Source organism: Ambystoma mexicanum, chromosome 7q (genome assembly GCF_040938575.1).
Source record: "Ambystoma mexicanum isolate Mex_15411 chromosome 7q, UKY_AmexF1_1, whole genome shotgun sequence".
Lineage (NCBI taxonomy): Eukaryota > Metazoa > Chordata > Amphibia > Caudata > Ambystomatidae > Ambystoma > Ambystoma mexicanum.
Genome location: NC_090941.1, coordinates 626385534 through 626402002, shown reverse-complemented (window position 1 = coordinate 626402002; position 16469 = coordinate 626385534). Strand labels below are relative to the sequence as shown.

Genomic DNA, 16469 nt, shown 5'->3' with positions numbered 1-16469 from the left:
CTAGGGATATCAATTAGTAATGTGATGTCAAGGAGAGATGAGGGGGTAGCAGCTAGGAATAGCACTTAATTTCCCAGTCGTGAATATGAATTAATTGAGTATGGGAAATTCTCTCTGAAACATACAGTGCTGTTCTATAAAATGAAGGTGCTGCCCATTATATTATATGGTGTGGAAGGAGGGCTGCCGCAAAAACGAGAGTACTGGGACGCACTTGAATCGATGTATTGGAAACAGTTATTATCTTTACCAAACGGTGTCCCTTTAGCGATCATTCGCCATGAATTTGGGCTGTTATCTCTACATGCCCAAGTAATATTGAAACAGTGTGCATTTTTTCATAAATGTCTGTTGGGCCTAAATAGTGGTAGCATCCTGGAGCTAACTGCCTTTAATCTGCTTAAATCCGGGTGCACATTTCCTATGGCATGGCGGAACAATGTGATGGATAAGCTGGACGAGGCTGATGTGACCATTTAGTTGCAGTTATCAAATCCTGATCGAGCAAAAGTTAAAATCTATCAAATAGACTGGGCTGTGAATGAAACAAGATGCACACAATACACATATTTCAATATCTTTGCTTTTGGTATGAAAAGATTTGGCATCATGGAGTCCTATCTGGTGAAATCCCCGTCGCCTAAGATTTGTATGGACTATCTAAGGTTTAGACTTAACCTATGGACTACTCGAGATGTCCTTTGCAAAAGGAAAATGTTGTTAGAACAAAATTATTGCAGATATTATTGTGTACCCCAACAAAGAGAAACACTACAACATTTGATAGTGGAGTCAGAGTAAGATGTTTTGATAGTGATCTTACTACACAATGACATGGAGAGTGATGAAATATGGCAATTGTTGTTTTCAAATACCCATGTAAGGGTGCAAATAGCGTTAGTACAATTCTGACAAATGGTGTTACCATGAGTCAAGGAAATGTAAAACTCCTTCATTAGAGGAAACAACATTCGAATTGAGAGCTATGGTAAATGTGTTAGGTTTGATTGATCAATATTGGTTCTTTTTTGCTTCTCTTACTCCCCTTGTTTGTTTTGTGCATCTCTACCTTCTTCTTAGTGCTTTAAAAGTGATTGTAGTAATATTAGTTAGTAATTTGTTATTATTTAGTGTACATTTGTAAATTGAATTTGATGTATTTGTATTTATTAATGTGCCTTATTTTGTGATTATTAGTATTACTCTGTTATAAATATTTGAAATGTTGCTGTATGTAAATAAAACAAATCAAAAAATAAAAAAAAAAGTGTATCAAGTGTCTGCCTCGTGATCACGACGAGCGAGTCTGCAAGTGTTGCTAACTTTTTTGTCCGACGACGCTAAAAGATAGGTGTACAAAATGGTTGGTGGCCTATGCCATGCAGCAGGCGGAGAGTGGTTCCCCGTCGGCGCAGGCGCCTCAAGTGACGAGGATTGAAGCGGCAGCCATGGCTCCGATGCGTAGGCCATAGACTTAACTGCAGAATCGTCCGGTTCCCAGTTGCCCGTCCCCAGCCCCATCAAGCAGGCCACGGTTACTGCTATGGGGAGACTACATCCCAGCATCAGGGGAAAACCCGCACTACAGAAGGATAAAAACACAGATACGGCGAGGAATCAACCAACGCCAATGGGCCTGTTTAAAGATTTAGCAGCACCTTTTGATCCTTAGGATCACCCACCCCCCCCCTACATCCGATGTCTCTGCATGCGTCCGGGCATTGTATCAGACCATCTCTAACGGAGCAGGAGCTCCGGCTGCGTTCCATCTGTGCTGCAGGAGCAGCACTAGCCTTCACTACCTTGCCTGGAGGCATAGGTAAACTCGGGACTTATTTTGCAAGTCACCTAAAAGCACCATCTAGGTGCGCCGCATTTCGCTCTGCAACTTGTGTGTTGTGCAACAGATAGCCATCTTAAGCCTTAATACGACGGCGGATCTTGAAATACACTGGTCAGCTACCCTGTATCCACCATCATTCACCACGAGGTGAAACCCACTGTAAGATGGCCGCCCTTCCTTCTCCGACTTCCTCTTCACCGAGCCCATAGGCATCCAGCCTCCTGCTGTGCCCGGATTGGTTGATTCACCTTACATCAACCAATCGGGTCTTGCCGGCTCACGCACTAAGGCTCTGACTGTGCCTACCGAGCGTGGCCAGCGCAAGGTCCTTAAGCTCGTCAGCCCCTGGTGCCCAAACCTCTTCAACCTGTACTTTCCATCGGAGGTGCCTTACAAACCCTGACCTGCACATTATGAGTCCGTTGCAGATTTTACTTTACAAACACTGCCAATAGATTTGTATTGGACTCCCCACGCCACGCTCGCCTACACTCCCAGAGATTCAGCGGAACAATTGCTCCTGTTACACTACGCTCTATATGCACGGCTGTCATATACAGATCCCCTTAATCTGTATGGCCTCTACACTTGAACACTGACATTGTCGCAAGCCCTAGAGCCTGAATCAACATAATGCCTCTTTTTCTTGAAATGTAGGTATAACGTATCCTTATCTTGAAATGTCGGTTTAACACTGTATAAGCAATTCCAATCTCTGCAATTCCACCTATGTCTACGCTGTACTAACGTTGCTGCTGTTTGGTTTTTACTGTGCACCTGATTGCTCCCAATGTTCCGAGTCAATCCAGCTCGTCACCAGCCCCCACCTTCGGACGGCGCCACTGCGCCTGCATTGCAATTTAAACTGTCTATATCCAGTCCTCTGTTTCTACTGATCACTGGACTATCCTTAATACTGGACTTTTCAATGATTTCTGTACACTGCATCGAGTCTGCAGACTGCTGTGCCTGCACACCTCTAATCTCCCACTTGTCCCAATAGCCTATGCTATTCAACCCTAGCTGCCCATTGCCTCCAACCGGGCCTCTCTGCCTACGGCGCCACTGCCATGCATTGCTATCCTTGCATTTTCTACGGTTTACGGCTTGGCTTCCAATTTACCCTCCACTGCCATTATCCTCTAACATTATGATCGCTAACACCGCTTACTGCCTATACAGCCCAATAAGTCCATATTACCTGTTGCCAATTGCCTCCAGACGAGCCGATGGTGCCACTGCCGAACATTGCTGTGTTTGCATACCTATGGTTTACGGCTAGGCTTCTAATCTGCCCTCAATTGCCAGTACTTGTCACGCCATAATTGCTAACCCTATACATTGCCACTAATAAGCCTATTCTATCACTAGTCGCCTGCTGCCTCCGTTCCTACGGTGCCACTATTACTCATTGCTGTGCTTGAATACTTAGGGCTCTGGTTCCTAACCTGCCCTTAATTGCCTCATATGGCCATACTATTACTGCTAGCTCTGCGCACTCAATTGCTGTTACTTGACCATACTACTATTGCTCTCTGCTCACTCAATTGCTGTTACATGACCATACTACTATTGCTCTCTGCTCACGTAATTGCTGTTACTTGACCATACTGTTATTGTTAGCTCTGCTTACTGCCCTCACTAGCCTACGCGATCAATGTTGTGCATCTGTTGCCCCTAGCCAGGCCTCATAACTCACAGTGCCCTATTGGGCTTTGACACGCACCACGTAGCCATGCAGTCTCCACCCACCATTACTATGTCCATACTGCACACAGACCCCACTTGCGTTTGACCATGTGCGACTCCTACGCTATGAATCTATACCGCCCACCAAAATGCAGGCAGCCACCTCTAGATAAGTGCACCATGAGTACCACACTCATCATACTGCCACTACTATTTGCTCTCACCATAATCAATATCTGGCTTACCCCGACCGAACCCAGTCACATCGCAACATGATCCCCACTTAAAACACAGATTCTAGGATCAAAGCAACACTGTTCCATACCAGTATTGAATAGCAACCTCCTAGATACTACAATTAAGCCTACCACATTCCTACCCAAACTATACCTAGACACGTTTTGGAATAAAAAGGTGATGGCACCAAATCGCACAACCCCTAGGAACACCACAAGTCTGACCGCTAACGCATTGACCACCTGCCCTAGATCCTCGGACAGAAATCTTCGACTCTGCACGAGGCTACCCACCCATCATCAATCTGTATATAATAGAATCTATACCAAATCTGTTATTCAAGGAACAACCCCAAGGGACATTTCACCACTAATCCCACACACCTCAGACATAATTAGAACCAAAAAACAACCCAAACTGGGCATTATCACACCGGACAACTTCACTCAGACCATCAAAGTCACCTTAATTAATGCAAGGTCTCTAGTAGCTCATGCTACTGACATAGCGGACATCATACTATCTAACAACCTGGACCACCTAGCAGTCACAAAATCCTGGCTGCACGCTGCAGCGATTCCCCTCACTTCTACTAGCTATCCCCGACAATTATTCTATCTTTAGAGTCTACAGACCAACCTCCAACGGGGGAGATATTGCCCTCACCTGTAAAAACTCTTTGGACATGAGAATAGCCGCACCACCACCACTCTCCTCATGCGAAATCCTCTCAGCCAAATTCGAAACCTCTCATAAAAGTACAGTCACAATCCATCTGATCTACAGACCTCCTGGGCCCATAGGCTCATTCGAGGAGGATACAGTGACATTACTGACAACATCAAAACCACCTTGCAAAACCTAATCCTAGGTGACTTTAACTTAGGCTACAACGACCCCAATGACATCCCAGCTACCTCTCTAGCTAATGCCCTGGCTGAACATGGATTCACTCAAAAAATATTGCACAACCCACTCATGAGAAGGGAAGGACCCTTGACTGGGTAGCAGTTTTAAATTGCAACATCTCTGTAAATTAAATCCTGCTGCAAACCTGGACTGACCACTACCTTATAGCCTTTGAGTTCAACACCGGCAAAATACCTAACAAAATTGGTACTATGTCATTGGCGTGCCCAACAAGAAATAAACGCAATATTACTGCAGAGACAATCATGCCTCCTGTCATTCCCACACTAAATGCCATCCTAAACACAAACGACCCCAATTCGCTCGTAAACGCTTACAACTCCTCTATGGCTAAAGCAATAGACGGTCGCTCCACTTAAAATGCGCAAAGGAAAACTAAGAGCCAATGTGAATGCTTGGTTTACCCCTGAGCTGGAAGCGCTTTGTGCTGAAAAAAGAAAACTTGAAACCATCTGGAAACCTATTCCCTCAGCGGAGAACAAAACTAATCTAGCCACTATCGCTACTAAATACAAAGATGAGATTATCTGCACCACGCGAGATACCTACAATAGAATAAATCAAGCAGGCTCCAGTACTAAAGAACTCTTCATCATCATGAGAGAAATGGAGACACCCAACGACGCGCATCCCCCCCCCCCCTCAACCCACCCCCCACCACCGCAGACTCATGCCTAAAAGACAACTGGTGCACGAGCACTCAAAATGCCCTCACCAACAAAATTGTTAGCCTACAAACTAAAATAGCCGACAAACGACGACTAGTTACTAACGTGACCTCTACCAAACTTCTTCCAAAACCACTCACCCTAAAACCCCAAGGTTTTAAATTTGCAAATGTATCCGTACTTGAAGTACAAATAATTATAGCGTCTCTGAAACCCTCCAATTGCCAGGGTGATCGTTGCCCAGCACAGGTCATCAAAGATGCAGCCAGAGATCTAGCCCCGTTCATCACAAAACTAATTAATATATCATTCTTAAGTGGCATAGTACCCAGTAACCTCAAAGAATCCTGGGTACTTCCAGTTCTTAAAAAAACAAACTTTAGACCCCACCATACCCACGAACTACAGACCTATCACCACAGTCCCTTTTTTGCTAAAAATATTGGATAGGGTTGCATACCTGCAAATCCATAACTACTTGGAGACCAAAAAACTTTTGGGAACCCGGCAATCTGGCTTTAGACCACAACATGGGACGAACGCCCTCATTGACCTAAAAAGCCAGATTGAAGATCTCAAAGACAAAGGTAACCTTGCGATCCTGCTCCTCTTGGATTTGTCGGCAGCTTTTGATTTGGTCGATAACAAGGTTCTATGTGATCATCTTGCCTCAGCTGCCCACTTCTCCAAGTCAGCAATTCCTTGCGATACAATCTTTCCTAAATAATAGGACCATGCGAGTCTTCTCGCCATCTGCAGCAGCCGACCCCATACCAGTCACCTGCGGTGTGCCCCAAGGCTCTTGCATCTCGCCAACTTTGTATAACATCTTTACAAAGCCCCTCTTTTAGTTGGACCTTCTGGGTGCCACCTACACTAATTATGCAGATGACACCCAGATACACCTGCCCCTCATAGGCTTGTACGACACAGATGTACATAGTATAAACGAGAGCTACATCATCATTCGGGCATGGATGGCCGTCCATGGCCTGTGTCTGAATGATGAAAAAACAGAACTACTTCTTGTAGGCCCGCCAGCAACCCTAAACAAACTAAGCCCCAATTACAATTTGTTTTAATATAGATGAGAACAAAATCCCATCTGCCAAAGTAGTCAACACACTCGGCTTCTACCTTGATTCTACCTCCAACCTCAGCAACACGTGAATATGACCGCCTTGGCCAGTGCCTACACATGCAAGATAAGAGCCTGCAGACCCATGCTATCTGCAGAAAGCTGTCTCATATTAGCCAGAGCTCTCATAATGTCCAAATTGGATTACTGCAACAGCCTCTACTTTGGCGCTAACAAGACTGTACTCAACAAACTCCAGATAATGCAGAATAATGCACTTGGAGTTGCACTCAACATACCAAGAAATGAGCACATCTCAGCAACTAGAAAACAGAATGGCTCTCTATAAATGAAAACTTAAAATCCTATGTCTTACAGTCAAAGCACTGAACCACACAGCCCCTCCATACCTCACGGAACAATTCACCTTGAGAACATCCACACAAATCATCACATCATCAGACACCTCCTGCCTATCGGTCCCACGATAGAACTTAATAAGATCTGAAGAATCTAGTTTCCCCAGTTATGACCACCCAACTATGGAACACCCTCCCTTCAGACATCAAATCTTTTCCAACTTCAGGAAGAACGTCATTTCCTGGTTAATCAGCAAGAACTGTTAAACCACCTGACTACACCATACCAACTCAGCACTCCCTGACTCTTGGCTTCACTTTAGTAATCTAGATAACTACTGGCCTGCCACACCTGTCTTGCCTTTTTTCATTTAGCCTTGTAGAAGTCCCTGCATTTCCTTATGAATCATTACTGCATACTTGAGTACTTTTCTGCCATGCTATGTACCATGATTGTGCTTATCCGTACATTTGTTTTAAGCTTCTATGCTTCTACAACTGTTGTATGCATTATCTCCAGCATAACTGCATTTCCTCTGTATGTAACAATATTCTAAAAGCCCCCAGGTACCCCTGGGTAGGGTTGCACTATATAAATAAAACAAACCAACAAGGATATGTCTGCTAAAAGTGCGCTGACGCGCCGTCTAAGGGCGCATCCGCCACAGAGGCTTTGGGGCTGCCAAAGACCTAGACAACGCCTACAGGCGCATCGAAAGCTCTCCTGAATCCACCGGAGCTATGCAAGAGTCTCGCTAACATTATTTCGGCTGCATATAAGCCAAAAAGTACATCCTCTCGTCGAGAGGAGTATTGAGATGGGTCTCAGCCCCTCTCCAAGACTTTGTCTGACAAGGCCACTCCCTCTAGAGAGCCTTTCCCTCCTCCTAACCAGTCTGGTTCATCTCCATGGATCAGAGTAGGGTGTGAGAGCTTTATGGACAAGCTGTCTAAGTTTGTAGACTTCTCTGAAAAATGTTTTAACCCTAAGGGAACTAGGGAGGAGGATTCCTGTCCTAATTTTCCAAAGGTACTAAAGCTCACCAGCCAGACTCCACAGGAAGAGATTTTTGAATACTCGGAACCTGAAGAGGTCTATGAGGATCCCTAGGACCAAAAAGACAATTCTTTTGGCAGGATACATGATGGGGGGTGTTCTCAGAAATGTGCGAATTCCTCTCTACCATAGAGACCCTCAGCGACTTTGCTGGATTTTAGGACTTTTAATTTTTAACCTGGAGCGAGTGAGATCCTTTATTCCCACTCGCTCATGTATTTATCTGTGATTTGGACTTTTTTTTGTTTTGTTAGTGGAGTCTGACAAACTCCATAGGCATCATCTTTTTACATTGTGTCACACAGCACCTTCAGTGCAGTCTTCCTGATTTCCCAAAGGTTTAGATACCTTCTCTTGGATAAACTGTTTACAAGAGCAGTAAAGTGAAATTGACTTTACTTACATTTGTAACCTTCTAGACCCAGCACACACTGTCTTACAATAGGATGCTGGAGGGGTTACTTATGATCCCCTTTGTCTAGTTTCTCATGTAGCATTTTTATGTCACCCTTTCTAAAATGAATGGCTGGTGGAAGTGGTTTACTTTTAACTACCGTGGTGTGTTTACCGCGGGCTGCGTTTGCAGCTGCAGTGAAGCACCCTTGGATGCCATTTTAGTCAAAACAGGCCCCAGTCTTCCTTTTTTCGCCATTTCTTGTTGGAAAGGTCCTTCTTGAGAATTACTATGCGCGCCAATCCACGTTTGGTCCCTTTGTTCATTTTGTCTCTGGCGGGATTCACAAGTGAAGCCCACCTCTGGCTCCAGTATGTCTGGCAGGAGCAGGAAGTGAGAGCTGCCCGAAACTCCCTGTGCTTAATCCCCTTGGTTACAGGAATGCACCCAAAGGTGATTGGTCGGCTGGCTGTCCATCAAGGACAGCCACACTACTCTGACTGACAGCTAGGCTGGAATGAATGGGATAAACCTGCATAAAAGGCAAGGTTTTTTGGCTTGGAAGGCAGAGACAACAACTGGATGAAGGAATCCGAAGAAGAACTTGGAAGAGATGCCTGCTGCAACTGCTGGATAGTTGGTTTGCCCGGTGAAGCCCTGCTGCTGTGCTGAAGCTCCGAATTCGCCTCGACTAGAGAAGCCCTGCAAGGACGACTTCTCCCCTTGAGTTGGTGGGACGAATCAACTCCAAATTGAACTCGTCTGGACATCCTCTCAGAGCTGGCTTTATTGCTGCTGCAGGAATCGAAGTGCCAGGGAGAGGAACACCAGATTGGAGTGCATCACTTTTAAGTCAGACCCGTGCTGCTGGAAGATCTGCCGGACTCCCAGTAAGCAGGACTTGCCAAGCCTGAGCCACCTCAACAGAGTGCTGGACCCCAGATGCGAGGACAGTCCATAAAGTTATCCGAGAACCGCAGTGGTGCTGTTTGCGAGAGCCGCGAGAAGCTGTAAACGCAAAGAGCTGTTGATCTGAAGTTTGCCCATTGCTGCCACTGACCCTCAGTTCGTAATGCAGAAGCCCCCAGACGTCCTCCCTCTTCCCCCACGACTGAGCTTCAGGAACACAGGATCTGCAGACCTACAACTGGAACAGAAGCCAGCTGGAACCAATTTCTTCAAACCAAGGGTACTGTAAAACTGAAGGGTTGCTTACCTCTTGTTGTGTAGCCGTGCTAGCTCTCAGTTGAGACTTGTCTTGGTTGCTTTTGCAGAGTTGCTTGCAGCTTTGCCCCTCACAAGCCTCCCAGCTTGTGGCCCTGCAGTGATTACATTTTCTACAAAGATTTCTAAAACATCGTGCAAGACTTGTTACCTACCTACCTACAAGAAGTGCTTCAGATCATCTAGAATTTTTTTCAGTGTTTCAATTAACATGGACTCTCCTGGCTCCCTGAAAAACTCTTCTTAACTCTGACTTGGTGCGTTAACCATCCCTCAACAAAAGTCACACATTAAATAACATATGTAGCTGGGAAAGGGTTAATTTACTTTGCATTGGAGTGTTCAAAAAGTACTTATCTGCTGAAGAATATTTGTTAACCATTGTTTTATTCCCTCATCTTTTCCTTTTGGCACTAAACCGCAGTATTGCTCTAAATGTGCCAGTGATATATCGATATCCATGGTGTTAGTGATTTAAGTCACCTCAGGGTGTAGGAAGTGTCATCCCAAATGGGCATCTACTGATTTATTGAAACAGTGTGTAATTTTGAAGTATATTGTGTTACATATTTTTGCTCCTTTCTAAAGAAGGCTTATTCAACTGACGGTTAAAATAATAAATAATTGTTTAATCAAGAAACCTTGAGAGGAAGTGTTTATTTGGATACTTGTCACTGTGAATCTCTGTAATAATATTACAGCTCACATTGACCCCTCTTGAGGTGAGCCTGGCTTCTCAGCCACTCTACCAACTTGTGTAGTACATGCTAATACCAAACTGTTGCCAAGAGGACAAGGCTGGTGCTGTCTCACAAAGGGTACTGCATACAATCTTGCCGAACTGTGTTTACCTTGTAACTTGCACCTTCACCAGTTGAATTAAAAACAAAAAATTGCTTTCACCTTCCGAGGTTGCCAAGGGTTTTGATTGAGTTGCTTACTATTTGAACTGTTTCTTTGTAGGCTTGAGATGTTTGTTGAAAAATGCATTTTTCCCCTTATACATTTATTCCTACATTTCAGCAATGGCCATAATCAGAAAGTACATATGCACATGGTGGATCTGATGAGCTCTATCGTTTGTGAAGGCGACACTGTCTCGCAAGAGCTCCTTGATACAGTCCTGGTGAACTTGGTTCCTGCACATAAAGTAAGTCCTTATCAACCTGCTACTAATAAATAATTGTGGCATGAAGGCATGTCTTGACACTGTATTGCTATTGTAATATACAAGTTACTATCAATTATCTATTAGCTTAATTTGGGTACTCTGTTGTAGGGCTGGGTGCAATGGACCAAATGTCATATCCTGATATTTTCTGGCTCAATGGCGATGCACGCTATCTATCTTGATATTGTTTGTGGGTTAAATGCTCAGTTGAAAGTCACCAAATATGTCGGATTTCACAAACCCCTTTATAAGACATTGGTCAAAATAAAGTGCAACTACAGTGTTCCTCTTCCTGTTTGAGAATACACACAGCTGTGTAAATATTACAATGTAAATAAAGAAGTGTATTGTATGTAATGTACTTGTATGTATATATCCCCATGTTACCGATATTGTCTCATACTCTATAGATTTTGAAAATATATAGCTGTATCTCCAAAACTTGATCTATCGCCCAGCCCTAATTTGTACATTATTAAGATTATTTGCTACTTTCCAAAACCATACTTAACTGACCTTTACTTTTTGCTTGTTTTAGGTTTTATTTTGTTAAACCACCTGATAATTAATTATGGTGATTTGTTAACGCCCTGGACCTACTTTTGGCTAAGGGCGGCTTTTCTACAAACCTTATGAATAATTTGTGTGTGCTGACCTGGTAGCCTATAAGCCCACTAAGGAAGAAGTACTTCCACACCCTAGTTTTTCTTGTTAGGGTTTATTAGCGATGCAATTTTAGGGCAAGCTGGCAGATGGCGGAGTATGCTTTTACTTGTCTGCACACTCATGTAGCCAAATCTACCACAGTGTACAGTAATGAATCTATGATTGTATTGTATATTAAATTATATCATTAATCAGAACAAAGTGAGCTCTGGAGGCTAACTACAGTGTGTTGTATTACAGTAGCAGTGTCGCTATAGTTTGGAACTATTGATCATTCTTTTGCATAAACATCTAGTTAGCCTTGTTTATTGTTGGAGAAGAGACTAAGCAGTAGATTGCATAGCAGGCAGAGAATCGGTCAAACTAGCTGGAATATTGTAGTTTTCTGTCATCTCACTTTCAGGGTAACTGGTGTAAATGCTCTCTTGGGTTGAGCACCAGTTGCACAGATAAATGCAACCAGCAGGTCACAGAACTAGATGTGCCATTAAAAGCAGTTGGCCATGGGATCATGCACATTTTCAAAAGTGTTCACTCGTCAATGTGATGCAACTACCCTAACACAAAATAAATCTAGTGGACGCTATGAGATTTCGATACACTAACCTAAACTTTACTGTAAATCATGGCGACAATGCAGTTTTTTGCAGAAGCAATACTTTAGTTATGCATTATGCAAAAACTTAAATTGTTAGGAATGGAATTGCATGACAGGTTACACATACTTGTCTTTGCCAAAGAGGATATAGTTGGCTAATAAAAGTATCATCCAGCTGAAAAAGAAAATAAATCACCTAAGCACTGGCACCTAAGAGTGAAGGAGATTACTATTTTTCTCTCACTCTCTCTCTCTCACACACGCGCTCTCTCTCACTCACTCACTCACTCACTCACTCACTCACTCACTCACTCACTCACTCACTCACTCACTCTCTCACTCTCTCACTCTCTCACTCTCTCACTCTCTCACTCTCTCACTCTCTCACTCTCTCACTCTCTCACTCTCTCACTCTCTCACTCTCTCACTCTCTCACTCTCTCACTCTCTCACTCTCTCACTCTCTCACTCTCTCACTCTCTCACTCTCTCACTCTCTCACTCTCTCACTCTCTCACTCACTCACTCTCTCTCACACACTCGGCCTCTTTGAACTTACAGTGAACAGAGAAGAGGGTGGCAAGAGCCCTGAGAGTCAGAGAGGAATTCAGAGTGTGCAGTGTTTTCATTGAGCTGGGTAACTTAAATAGCTGACTTTGCTACACAAGTGTCAATTAGCAAACCAACATAATTGCATAGCAAATTGCTATGCGGCACTGCTTATTTTATGCCTTGGTGTGTACTCTGCAGGATTACAACCCACTCATCGGACGAAGTGGATACAGTGGTAAAACAGATGGAACGGATGAAGTGGACGAAATGGGTATATGGAATCGAGGAGTAGATCATGTGGATAAAGGGTTGAGTGGATGGAATGGACTAGTAGATTAAATATATGGAATGGATGAAGTGGATGAACAGACGAAGTGGAATGAACGGACAGTAAATAAAACTGATAGAATAGATGGTACGGATGGAGTGCTCGATCTCAAGCGCTTAACTGATAACCACCATATCACACTACCATGCTTACTCTCGCCTATTCACCACTACTCAACTAGAACACAGCGATACTATGACACATTCGGTATAGCTGTTCTCATGCTAACACCCGCCACATACTCTTCATCATCCTAATTAAACACAGCTAGTTGAGCACACACCGCTGGCTTAAGTTTCTCCTCAGGCCTAACGCAGCCAGAAATCAATCTGGGTGTCCACCTCCCAGAATTTACAAACAACTGACCTCCCCACCACCACACCTACCGCTAAGCAGCAGCGATCATGCAACTGCCACACTGGCTGCACACATCTGTCTCTGTCCTCCCCCCCACACCCCACAGGGGGGGGGGGTTTAACCTACCAGCGCTTTGAGATCATACCAATGATACGTAAGGCGCTATATAAATGCCAAGTAACATCATTACTCACTTTCCAGCAGTGACCTCCCCCCACTTGTTGAGGGGAAGGCAGCAGCTACCTGATCCTGACCAATGGGGCGGCTATATCTGGGATGATCACATGGGAAGAGACTACCTCCGGGAGGGAGTGGTGGTATCTGCGGAGGAGACATGGTATCCCCATTTTCCCTGGCAGGATGAATCGCCCATACAAAACACCCCACTGGCCTATTGTGATTCTTTCCCTGCTCCCTCAGAGGAGAGTGCTGAATTCCTCTCAAACCAGTCTATAGATCAACTTTCAAACACTCACATGTCCTCAGAACAGAACATGGTAAACCATACCTATGATGTTTTCGTACAAGTTAGTTAAAAGGAACTACTGTTCCCAGAAACACCATAACACTGCGTCGAGGAAGAGGAGTGGAGGAATACAAAGCAGGAGAAGCCCCAAGCACAGGCAACGCTCTAGTTGTTAGGAACGTGCACCTGTGTCCGGGACGTTTAAAACAGGATTGCTGGAAGACTGCTGGTGGGGGCGGGCTGCTGCTCTTGGTGCTACCGAGGAGCTGAGAGAAGAACCTTGGCGCCAACTGGGTCAAAGATTGATCAGAGAGGCTGTGCAAAGAAGATTCCACGTGGGAACGCCAGACGCGTGTGCAGTGCTCCTGGGCATTCGCTGGTGGAAAGAAGCAGCAAGACATTTACTGGAGACCTGCAGGAGAAGAAACGCCCAACCGGAACCACAGGAAGCAGGGAAGGCGAAAGCCGAGCACCGCGAGGAAGAGAGCATCCGGCGGCTGTCATCGGCAAGCTTTGAGCAGACCGGGAAACTCCACAAAGAGCTGGTGAGTCCACACTGAGATGAAAGGAACACTGGGGCGTATTAAGTGGGAATTCAAATCAATCCAACCAGGAGGCGCGGAGAAGACTTGCACACTTTGACAGCGCAAGGTCAAATAACATCATGCAAATCCAGCTCCTCCATCCCACCCTTATGTGCTAGGGAACATGTCAGTCTGGAGGCCGTAGACTGACTGAGATTTGGGAACACTACGGGGAACAACATGCACATGTACAATTTTATCCTGGAATGTCGCAGATCTGTCGCTCCATATTGACGATCTGGAATGGTGTCTATTCATGTGTGGGCTCCATGTGATCCTTTTCCAAGAAACATGGGCAGTTGAACGAGTAATGTTACAAGGTTTAGAACTTTCTGCATCCCCGCTGTCAAAGGACAGAAGGGCAGGCTAAAGGGGGCTTACATGTGTGGTTGGATGCCAATCTGGGATGGGAAGTAACTGATTTGTGTACAAACTTGCCCGACCTACAAATGCTGTTAATCAAAACTGGTGTGGGACAAAATATGCTGCTTTGTAATCTGTATAACAGGCCACAGGGCCAGCAAGGAATGTCCACATTACACAAGTTCTGAAGCCTGGTCAATTCAAGGGTAATCCTAAATTGTCAAACTGTACATTGTTGGCGGGTCGACTTGAGCCTCTAAATCGAACCTTTGAAAAACATAGTGGGACTCTGGGATGATCAAGACCAGGCGTGGGACATACCTGACCGCTTTGCCGCCCCCCCCAGAGAATCCATCCATTTGCAGAGGAATCATTCTGTTTTTTACAGGCTCTCCATCTGAGAGCATGTAACAGCCGCTTTGTCAAGGGCAAGCCAACCAAATTGACCTTTAGCGGGGGACTGGATTAATCTCTAATGGACTACATTGTGAAATTGTTCAGGATTTCGAGGTTCAAGTCAGACCCGAAAGTAACCACCACCCTTTGGTTATCAGCATTCTATTATTAGGTGTGGCCAAGGAGATAGCCCGCAATACCACAAGTCAATACACCACCTCTCTGATGGGCAGGTGCGTAAATCAATAAAATGAGACAGAATAAGAGTACACAGAGGCATACCTCCACTGTAAAGTGTGATTCAGGGCAACCTGTAGACTATTTGTAATTGCAGGGCCAGTGATACTGAAATAAAGGAGTTCGAGCTCCTGAAAGAAAATCTGTTCCCGCACTTCTCCATGCCCATAACAGCTGTACAAAAGAAAGCCCTGCTAGTTACTGGCTGGTATGACGATGCCTGCGCTATAGCAAAAACGAATTTAAGATGCCTTTGTTGGGCAGCATTGCATGCAGTACCCTCTGGGACCACCACATACAATTAGGACTACAGGTGTAAGCAAAAACCAACCTTTCTTATAAGCCTGTAGTACACAGTTTTGTGGCAGCGAGCTGAACAGCCAGGCTTATCGCAAGAGGGAATTTGAGCAGTGCAAGAGGTTACACCGAGGTCTTACAATCACAGTGGTTCAAGTAGACACTTGTACTCAAGGTTTCTTGGTAAAACACTTGTTAATGTATTACACAATCATTTAGAAAACATTCACTAGAAGGAGGCAACTTGATATTATACACAAATACACTCCAAAAGCAAACAAATACGTTTCTGAACAAATTGGGCTCCCCTGAAATAGGAGCAAAATGGCATTTCAATTACTATCAATGGGAGCAAAAAGGCACAAGTTGGCACAATAGATCACAAATACTTTCTTAGGCAGTGCAAATAGTTATAGTTCACTAGAGGACTCAATTCAGTTAAATAGGCATAGGCCAAAGTCGATGGGGTAGTGTCTTGGATAGGAAAGAGGAGTTCTTAAAGTAAACAGTCTTTGCCAAAGTTCTCAAAAGTAGTTTGAACGAAAAAAGAATCATATGTTTGGTCACAAGCTGATTAGGCCTGCAAGTTGGGAAAGTTCCACGAACTTTCACCGAGAAGCGTTCTCTCAATCAGGTTGGCACAGTACCTTAGTATTAAATAAAAGATGCAGCTGAAGATGTTGGTTCCTGGCAATTCCTGCAGATCTCACTGTTCCTGAGCCTCAGTCGTGGGGACAAGAGGGAGGACGTCGGGGGACTTTTGCACTTCACGGGTTCGTCGGAAAACGCTGACAAAATGGAGTCACTTCATTTCGAGTAGCTGATCATCAAGCACACAAGCTGGTGTCCTTCCCCCAGGTTAATCCTAACCAGCTTCGAGAATGGTATCCAGGTGGCTTACGAGTCGATTGGTTCCACCAACTCAAAGGAAGAAGTCGTCCTTGAAGGGGCTTCTCTGTCGAGATGAACTTGGACCT

At 44.6% G+C, this 16469-nt stretch overlaps 1 protein-coding gene across 11 annotated transcripts in view; it reads left to right on the top strand.

The window, feature by feature from the left end:
* PDS5B (PDS5 cohesin associated factor B) overlaps positions 1–16469 on the top strand; it is a 2333811-nt gene that overhangs the window by 243285 nt on the left and 2074057 nt on the right. For all 11 annotated transcript variants that reach the window (XM_069639007.1, XM_069639003.1, XM_069639002.1 and 8 more), the window contains one exon: positions 10503–10629. In XM_069639007.1, coding sequence (XP_069495108.1) covers positions 10503–10629 — 127 coding nt within the window. The remainder of the gene's footprint in view (positions 1–10502; positions 10630–16469) is intronic.